The sequence below is a fragment of the Tupaia chinensis genome, unplaced genomic scaffold (assembly GCF_000334495.1).
Source record: "Tupaia chinensis unplaced genomic scaffold, TupChi_1.0 Scaffold145741_1, whole genome shotgun sequence".
NCBI lineage: Eukaryota > Metazoa > Chordata > Mammalia > Scandentia > Tupaiidae > Tupaia > Tupaia belangeri.
The window spans coordinates 1,480,800-1,491,072 of record NW_006205599.1 but is presented as its reverse complement, the minus strand read 5'-3'; the positions used below and the strand labels follow the sequence as shown (position 1 = coordinate 1,491,072).

The 10,273-nt window shown below is 50.4% G+C and overlaps 1 protein-coding gene across 1 annotated transcript in view; it reads right to left on the bottom strand.

Moving 5' to 3' along the window:
- REEP1 (receptor accessory protein 1) overlaps positions 1-10,273 on the bottom strand; it is a 70,796-nt gene that overhangs the window by 17,499 nt on the left and 43,024 nt on the right. Inside the window, exon 6 of the mRNA XM_027768253.1 lies at positions 995-1,172. Within this exon, the coding sequence (XP_027624054.1) occupies positions 995-1,172 (178 nt within the window). The remainder of the gene's footprint in view (positions 1-994; positions 1,173-10,273) is intronic.

Sequence of the window (10,273 nt, the reverse complement as noted above, 5' to 3'; positions counted from 1 at the left end):
CAGGAGGGGCCTCGCAGCCCCAGGGTGCTTGCTGCAGGCCCCCCTCACAGCACATCGTCGGGGTCCAGGTGGCCTGGATGGCCCCTTCTGTACAAGTAAGAGCAGAGTGGCCTCAGGTCCCCAGAGTGGCCCAGCTGCCACAATCCTACCACAGGGAGCAGCCGGGGGGCAGTCCGGACTGTCCCCACATGCCCCACCATCAATGCGTTGCTAGCAGCAGCAGTGCTGGCTTCTAACAGCCACTGTCCCTGTGATCGTCCCAGGACCAGTCTGGGACCCACCCCCTGGCCTGACCCTCTACCATGTCTGGGTCTCACCTCAGACCTTCCACGGAGCCTCTGAGATGGTCCAGAACTCTGCCGGTTGAACAAGGTCCTTGGACCCATCTCCAAAGGGACAACCTCACGCCAGACATCCAACCACCAGAGCTAACTAACATCACAGGGACAGGTGCGGTGACCAGAGGTCCCGGCCTCGTAGGCAGCAGACCCGGAGCTACTCTGGCCCTTGATGTGTGAGGACTTGGGGTGCGTGTAGCAGAAGCGGCAGAAGGTGGGAGGAGCAGGCAGCAGAATGAGAGAGAAGACAGGAAATAGGGAAGAGGGCCCAGGGAGGGTAGGCGAAAACACTCAGGTGCTCAAGGTGGGTGAGCCCTGCCAGGAGCCGAGGGCACAGAGAAAGAGAGCAAAGAAGCTGCTGTGGCCCAGGCCCAGCTGCGTCTCTCGCTTCTGAGCGCAGCCCAGGCCCCACCGCCCCATCACCGCAAACCCCTAGGCTAGCAGATGGGGGAGACAGGACCCTCAGTGCAAGTGACTTAACCTGGCCCATGACCAGAGTCTCCAGGCCGGCTCCCTGGCCTGGCATGGTTTAATGGACATCTCTTTTGGTGGCAGGTCTACGGGGAAAGGCCAGGTTGCCCACCACATGGTAGACCAGGCCTCTCCCAATGAAAGAAAGACCCAAGGGGCGGGAGGGGAAGTGAGGCGACACCCACCTGAGCCGCCAGCGCTCTCCGAAGCACTCCTGGACATCTTAGGCTGGCCGTGTTTGCCGCTGGCCCGCCCTGCCCCGGGTGGTGAGGGGCCTGAGGGAGCGGGGGTGCCGTCTCCCCGGATGGTGGTGAGGTCCTGCATGCTGAAGCTCCGGAGTCTCTCTGATAAGGCACCCTGTCCCTGTACACAACACAGGAGGGTCATACGTCAGAGGCTGGCCCCACAGATTCATGGGCGGCCGTGGGGGCAGACCCGACAAAGGCACTGAGGGCCCGCTGGTGGCCAGCAAGTCAACCATCAAGACCTGGAACAGCTCCACAGAGGGGCCGGTGCCCAAGTGTACTTGCTGGAACATTCCAGGGCCTGCTCCGCAGCTCAGTCATGGCTGCATTTGCTCCAGGCCCCTTCCTCTACATCAGACGCCCCAGGATGAGCCAGAGCCTCAAGAGCCAGGGCCACTCACACGGCTGTCACCTGCGGTTTCTGCTCTCCAGGGAGCGTGCACTTCTTTCTTGCTTCGCATAAATAAAAACCCATATACGGCTATTGCTTTTCTCTGCTCTGGCCTGAAAATCAAAACCCAGTAGTCTTTGTGTTCAGTCCTTACTCTTTCTAAAGGACATAAAATACAAACAGTATTTTTTTTAATACATGGCAACAGTAATTTCTCGTATCTGCACAGCGCTGTGATTTATAAGGCACGCTGACTTCCCTTGGAGCATTTGAGCTTCATAAAATACCCAAGAGGTAATGAATCAGAAAGGAAAAAAAAAATGATATTAAAAAAAAAAAAAAAAAGCCCTGCTGTAACCATTTCACATTCTGAGGGAGCCACGGAACTAGTCTCGCCATGGAACTAGTCTCGAGGGGACATTGTTCTTTTGTTTAGGAAAGCAAGATAAATCCATTATACTGATGAAAGGGAAGGTCCTCCCTGCGGCTGAGTCTGAGTCTGGCTGAGTCTGAGTCTGTCGGGGTGAAAATGATTACAGGGAAGGCAGGGAGGAGGCCTTGCTGTAGGAGCCCCTGGGGGTTGGAGAGACACTTGCATCTGGGGTAGGTGGAGGCCTGAGGCCTGACAGTGAGACAGAGGCTGGTAAGAGATGGGGGTTATGGAGACTTGAGTTTAGATTTGGAGTGAGAAGTGACAGACAAGTGACTACCAGGCAACTGATAAACCCAGCATCTCCAGAGATAAGGGAGGGTGGGCAGATTCCCTTGGGTCATGGGGCCACAGGCACATGGGACAGCAAGGGAAGGAGAGGGGTTTCATTGGAAAAGGAAGAGAGTGCTCCCAGAAGCCTGGAGGGCTTGGGAACAATGAGGTGACACCGGCATAACAGAAGCGACTAATCACAGAACTGATTAGAGCAGCAACAGAAGCGACTAATCACAGAACTGATTAGAGCAGCGAACAAGAGGACTCCAGGCTGCTGCTGTCGACCACAGAGTAGGGGGTGTTTAGAGGTGAGACAGGCCATTTCACTTCATTTTTGTTTAAGAAAATGGATCAACAAAGCCCAGCAACTCACCGAAGCGAGAGGTCCAGAGACAATAGGGATCTGACAGAACGTGAGTAGTTAGAGGAAATAAACGGGTCTCGCAGACAGGTTTGGAAAAAAAAAAAACACCAGATAAAACAAAAGCACGTTACATACGAAATAGGTGTTTTGTACCTACCAGAGGTATAAAAACCCCGTCTCCAGGAAACTACCCAAGTGGGAATTATGGAAGTGTTGGATAGATACAGGGTGAATCTAGGCACAGGAGAGTTTGAAGGACACCATGGGAGAGAAGACAGCGGTCACCCTGCTGCCTCAGACACTGCTTGGGAAGGGCCTGAGGCCGCGCATTCTGACATCGGTCAGGTGGTTCTGCCAAGAAAATGAGGCCGGGACCAGCCACTTATCTTCTCCAAAGCCAACAGCCAATGGTCCATGACTACTCTACTCAGCAACAATTCTAGATGACATCTAGAATTTAGGAGAAATTTTTTTTTAGAGAGAGATTTTTGCTATAGGGCATGTGCACTCAGCAGAGGGAGAGACAGAGAGACAGAAAGCTAGAAATCACCCCTCGGGGAGGATGGCCACGCTACAGTCTCTTTTCTCTGTCTCCTCTTAGGATTTTGGGCATGCACACACGTGCATCTGGTGTGAGTTTTAAGTTGCCGGAGCCGGGACTCAAACTGTGGTCAACTACATGGGAGTCCAGTGACATAGCCATTACACCATCTGCTGGTCCCAAGAAATTTTATAATAAAGAACAAAAATTGATCCTGAAAAGAGTGAGGAAGTGTTCCAATAATTGAGAAACTCAGTGTTGGACCAACGTAAAGACAAACCACTCACTGACCCACTCTTCCACTCATGCTCCCATCTATCTGTTCCACATCTGTCAATTCCTTTCTACAAGTAAGACCCTGCTAGGTCCAACAGCTTGATTTCTGACAAAGATAAATGTAAAAATAACAACATAGAAGCGCCAAGCCAGAAGCTACCGAAAGTGGGGACCAGCAGAGGGCATACTGGTTACATCAATGGACTCCCACATAGTAAACTGCTGTTCAAGTCCCAGACCCAGTGATTTAAAACTCACGCCAGGTACGTGGTGTGCATGCCCAAAATCCCAAGAGGAGAATGGAGAAGAAGGGATTGCAGCGTGGCCATCCCCACTTGGGGGGGATTTCTTGCTTTCTGTCTCTGTCTCTCTGTCTCTCTGTCTCTCTGGTGAGTGCATGTGCTCTATAGTAAAAACCTCTCTGGAAGGAAGGAAAAGAAAATAGTTCTGTCAGACCTGGATTCAAATTCCAATTCAAACTCCTATCATTTAGAAAGTGGGTGACCTTAACCTCTCTCCACCTCAACACCCCCATCTGCAGGATAGCATCTACCTGGTGGGATGTGGTGAGACTTCAGAGAGATTATGCTCTTAAGCTACCCATCGCAGAGCCCAGCAAGTGCTCAGAAACATCACTCTGGTGCTAACGCCATGGTGCTGCTGCCACTGCCCGAGACACGAGTGGCTGCTGGAATCAGACAAGGAAAAGATCACTTCCTGCCCAAAGAACAAGGAGGGACTTCCTGACCCCTAGCCCCAGTAAATGCTCAGGCACTAGCCCATCAGCATAACCTGCCAGTTCTCGCAACTAGTCAGCACCGTGTCTGAGAGAAGCAGCAGCGAGCATCACATGAGCATGCCCGTTAGCAAGTGCTCGGTTTCACTCCCAGAGCCGGGCTGGCTCCAATATCGCCAGCATCATGAAGACTGGAAGTGGCAGAGGTTGGAAAGAGAAGAAGATAAAAATAGCCCAGTATCAACCTCGTTCTGTGTACCAAGAAATCACAGTGGCTTTAATGCAAGACTCTTTTTTTTTTTCTTTTTTTAAAGAGGATTTTGCTTAGCATGCATATGCTCACTGGAGAGAGAGAGAAACAGACACAGTGAGAGGGAAAGTGAGAAATCACCCCACAGAGGGCATGGCCATGCTGCAATCCCTTCTTCTCCATTCTCCTCCTGAGATCTTGGGCACGCATGCATATGTCTGGTGTGATTTTCAAGCCACCGGGTCCAGGACTCGAACCACAGTTGACCATGTGGTAGTCCAGTGACATAACCACTATGTCTTCTGCCGGTCCCAAGACTTTTGAAAACGAAGTAGCACAGACCCCTCAAAACAACCTGTGATGGTTACAACCCATACATCTCATGCGTAAACCTCTTGGTCCTGCTCAGTCTACGCGAAAGCTCATCCCCTCTCATTTTCCACAATCCCCATTCCACCCCACTACTTAAGCTCTGCTCTGAAGATTCTTTGTTCTGTTATTCTGGATCACTGCCTTCTGGGAATAATCAGGAGTCACTGGTTGGTATTCTGTGAAACTGAGTTCCCTACTTTGGGAGAAACAATTTGGATTCTCTAAGTTTGGAAAAGCTTAATACTACAGTAAAAGTTCCGAGATGTTGTGGAGTGTTTTGCATTAATTCAGTGTATCCTACAGTGTATCCTCAATTGCAGTGGGATACACTGGTTTTTTTGTTTTGTTTTGTTTTGTTTTGTTTTTGTTTTTTTTTTCAGAGAGAGATTTTTGCTATACAGCACATACACTCAATGGAGAGACAGAGACAGAAAGCAAGAAATCACCACCACCACCCCCGGGGGGGGGATGGTCATACCGCAATCCCTTCTACTCTTAGGATTTTTGGGCATGCATGCACACATGCCTTGCTTGAGTTTCAAGCTGCCGGGTCTAGGACTCGAATCATGATCAACTACATGGGAGTCTAGTGATGTAACCATTATGCCATCTGCTGGTCCCACAGGATACACTATTAGCTGACCCTCCAAAAGTTATTTCTAGTCTCATTCTTTTCGTTTTTTTTTTTTTTTTTTTTTTTTTTAGATTTTTGCTATAGGGCACAAGCACTCGCTGGAGAGACAGAGAGAAAGAAAGCAAGAAAATGCTGCAATCCTTTTTCCTCCATTCTCGTCTCAGGATTTGGGGCATGCTCACACACCCGACATGAATTTCAAGCCACCAGGTCCAGGAATTGAACTGCAGTCAGCCACGTGGGAATCCAACGCCTTACCCACAATGCTACGTGCTGGCCCCACCAGCCTCATTCTTCCCGTGGTGAGGAAAAACAGATTTTAAAACTTCCTTTGCAGCTATGCCTGGCCTTACAAGGCAGTTCTGGCTGGAAGGCTGTACGGGAAAATCTGCAAAGGGAACTCAAGACAAAGGTGTTTTCCCTTCCTGACGGGTGGGAGGGAAAGGCCTCACTCTGCTCTCCGCCTTCTGCCTCTGGGTATGGTTTGGATACCGCCTGGAAGTGATACCTAGTGAGGAGGAGACTCAGCCCTCCACCCAGAACCTTGGCATCACAAAGTCACTGGAATACCAACAGTGCCCATCTATTCCGAGACTCTCATAAATGACTTATCAATTCCCACACACATGAACATTTTATTTATTTAATGTATTATTATTAGTTTTTGCTATAGGGCTCTTGCACTTGTAGGGGGGTGGGAGAGAGAGAGAGAAAGTGAGGAAGCAAGCTGTCAGGTTTGGGACTCAAACCACAGTCAGCCATGTTGGAGTCCAGCACCTTAACTACCACGCCACCTGCTGGCCCCTATTTTTTTTTTAAATCTCTGAAATTGGGCAGAACTGACTATTGCTTCTGCTGTGACATCGTTGTCACTGCCCACAGGTGAATGTGCTTGGTTGTTGTTCCCCATAGGATAACTGGACAACTGTAACCCTGAGTGTTTCATTAAATGAGATACTTCAGGACCACCTGTGGAAGGAGTATGGGCCCTTGCTGTCTAAATGCTGCTGTCATCAGGTACGATCCAGAATGCGGCAACATCAAGACTGGCAAAATGGATATCGGCGTGGATGAAAATTTCAGAAACAAGAGCTCTACGTCACCAGTGCAGTGGAGTGAGCGGAAAATGATGCGGCGTGGTCACAGATACCCGGCATCCGCTGGGGTCCCACCTGGGAGCTGCCTGAGGAACAGGCCTTGAGACATGTCATAAGGAGTGTGAGATGTCAGAGGGCTGGAAGACGCAGGGAACGGGAGGAGGGGGGGACACGCACCTGAGGGGCAAGTCCCAGAGGAGACTGTACCTGACCTGGCCTTGGAGGACGTGGGTGGGTGAAGATAAGAAAAGAACAGTAAAGGTGGCTTCAAAAGTTCATGGGGGGACCAGCAGTTGGCATAATGGCTACGTTGCTGAACTCCCATGGAGTTAACCGCATTCGAGTCCTGGACCCAGTGGCTTAAACTCATGCCAGGCATGTGTGTGTGAGTACCTAAGATCCCGAGAGGAGAATGGAGGAGAAGGGATTGCGGTGTGACCATCCCCTCTGGGGGGTGATTTCTCGCTTTCTGTCTCTCTGTCTCTCTGTCTCTCTTTCTGGCGAGCACATGTACCCTTACAGCAAAAACCTCTCAAAAAAAAAGAAGTTAATGAAAAACACATATACCAGAAAAAAATTTTTGGCCCGGGACTTGAACTGCAGTCAACTACATGAGAGTCCAGCGACACAGCCATTATGCCAACTGCTGGGCCCACAAAAATATTTTTTATGCCAAAATAAACATGTACTTTAATTCCATTTTCAACAAACATTTTTTTGAGGAGAGTTTTGCCTTTTTTTTTGAGAGAGAGATGTTTTCCTATAAGGTGCGTACACGCACCAGACAGATAGAGAGAAACAAAGAAACAGAGTGAGAAATCACCCCCCAGGGGGGATGGCCATGCCGCAATCCCTTCTCCTCCATTCTCCTCTCAGGATCTTGGGCACGCATGCACACGTGCCCAGCGTGAATTTAAGCCACTGGGTCTGAGACTCGAACCACGGGATTCCAGTGACACAGCCATAACGTCAACTGCTGGTCCCAAGAGAGAGTTTTGCTATAGGTCATGTGTGTTCGCCAGAGAGACAGAAAGTGAGACGTCACCCACCAGGGGAGATGGCCATGCCACAATCCCTTCTCCATTCTCCTCTCAGGATTTTGGGCACACACGCACACATTCCCAGCATGTTTTAAGCCACCAGGTTCGGGACTCGAACTGCAGTCGGCCATGTAAGAGTCCAGCAATGTAATCATTACACAATCTGCTGGTCCCTCCACAAACTTTTTAAAGTCACTGCGTGTATTCCTTAGTGTTTGCCACCATTGAGGATGGCATTCGACCCCGCACATGGTCACTGCACTTACGTCTAGGAGATGGGGTCCAGTTATATCGTGTTATTGGCCACAAACGAATCTAATTAGAATAAAAGTGTGTTATTGGCTGTGAACGTATCCAATGAGAATAAAAGTGCCTGCTGAAAGATTACTAGGCTTATTTTATTTTTTATTCTTTTGCTTATGAGAGAGAGGAAGAAAGGAAGAGGGGAAAGAAGAGAGGCAAGGGCAGGCCTTTCTGACAGTCTCGTGGCATCGCAAACCTGCTGCCCCAGTCTCCCAAATAGCCAGATCTCAGGCATGCGCAGCCATGCCTGGTATGTTCGGGCTGTCCCCGAAACCAAACCTATAACTCCTGTGCAGCTTCCAGCCTCTCGAGTGGTGGCCCAAGTTGTGTGCCACAGCGCTGGACCAAGGTTTCTTTTTTTCTTTTTGTCATTGCCAGAGGGTGTGTGTGTTGGCCAGAGAGCGAGGTAGGAGGACAGAGAGAGGGAGAGAAAAAGCAGCCCTCACTGGGGCATGGCCATGCTGCAATCCTTTTCCTGCATTTTCCCATCCCACCAGGATTTGGGGCATCATGGCACATGCTCTCGGCATGCTTTGAAGCCACCACCAGGGGCTGGGATTTGAACCATGGACGGCTACATGGGATCTGGCTCCCTACACACAGCACTTAACCACTGTGCTACAGGGTTGTGCTTTCCCCCACCCTGCAAGGTTTCTTTTAAATCAATAGTGCCAGTGAAGGCAGGAGTTTAGAGTGAGATTTACTCTTCACTGTATACCCTTTAGTCCTTTTAAAAAAACTTGTACCGGAAACATTGCACTACCTTGAAGACATCAGAACAGTTTAATTTTTAGTAACATCCCCCACAGCACTCTTTCAAGGTCACCTTGAGGAGCCCATTTGGTGACTGTAGTGCTTGTGTGATGCTGACACATATCATTTTAGACCAAAAAAATATGATAGGGGCGTATTCAAAACCAAACCAAACACCATAACCGAGAAGGAAGACGTAGCAGCTCCAGAAACGGAACGATTTAAGTCCTCGATGAGGTCTTCTTTTCCAGAAGGACACACCATGTCACCGGGGAAGGCTTTAGCAGAACAGAGTTTTAGCAAGTCTCACGCCATACACTAAATCGAATGCTCACTGCCGATGACAGTGAGCGTAAAGACAGAGGGTTTAGTGAGTCAGGCAACTGACAAAGCCACCAGCATAACCACACTTCCCAGAGAGAGTTCAAAAGGAGTTAGTACCTCCTTTCACGTGCCATGGTGTCCCCACCTAGGGGACAGCACTAACTTCCACAGCTGCACATGCTACTTATCAGTACCAAGCAGGCTCCTCATCAACATGCTGCACGGGGACCGGGGCCTTGCTTACAGCATGAAATCAGGTTAATGAACAAAGCAGAGGAAGAGAGTTTCTACCACGACAGCGTCAGTCAACAAGTTCAGTTCATTCTCCAGGCATGGAACAAAGGGCAGAACTCTACTATGTCCACTGCAAGTTAGATGCTCCCAGATGAGCACAGGAAGAGGCTCTAGAAGGGTGAGGAGTTGGGCCCCAGTCACGCGTGCCCGGCTAGGATTAGCGCACGCGTGCACACACAGGTGTCAAGGCAAGAGCGACACCTGCCTCCGATCCAGACCGCGTGCTGGTGGGCAGAGCTGGCTGCGTGGCCTCTCTACCTGGCTGGATCGGTTTGGGGTTAGTCACATCTCTCGACGGGGTTACCTGCCCTTCTCTGAGGTCCAAAGAGGAGGCAAAGTGAAAGACTCGAGCCACCTGATAAGGGGGAAAAAAAGGCCATGGGCACCACACTAACGACGTGGGGATGAAGGGAGTCATGCTGTCCTCCTCCTCCCGCCACTCACTCGCTCATCCACTCACTCAGTGTTTATTATCTGTTCAGAACAATCCCCGATGCGAGGCTCACACAGTTTATGTGAAGGCCCACCAAGGAGGAGCAAAGGTGAATATGATACAGTTTCTGCTCCCAAAGAGCTCACAGTCCAGCGAGGACATCAGGACGCAAGGCAGACGAGGCCGCAAACAACACGACGTGCACCCATTCAGGGCAGGGAGGCAGCACTTGGCTGGGTGGGAGAGAGGTCTCAGCAAGGCTCCACCCGAGCGAGGCAAGGGCTTCATCAGGAAGGGAAGGTCACCGCCGGCGGTGAGCGTGTGGGCCCCGGCGTGGAGGTGGAAACCCAAGGCACACGTGGGAAACTGAGGGGAGGAACCAGTCTCTGGTGTTGGTGAGGAACTTAAGATAGGCCTGGGGGACCAGCAGTTAGTGTAATGGCTATGTCGCTGGACTCCCATGTAGTCGACCGCATTTGAGTCTCGGACCTGGCAGCTTAAACTCACGCCAGGCACGTGTATGTGCGTGCCCAAGATCCCGAGAGGAGAATGTAGGAGAAGGGATTGTGGTGTGGCCATCCCTCCTGGGGTGGGGGGTGGGGGTGATTTCTCCCTTTCTGTCTCTAAGTCTCTCTCTGTCTTTTTGGCGAGCGCACACATCCTATAGCAAAAACCTCTTCCAAAAAAAAAAAAAAAAAAAAAAAA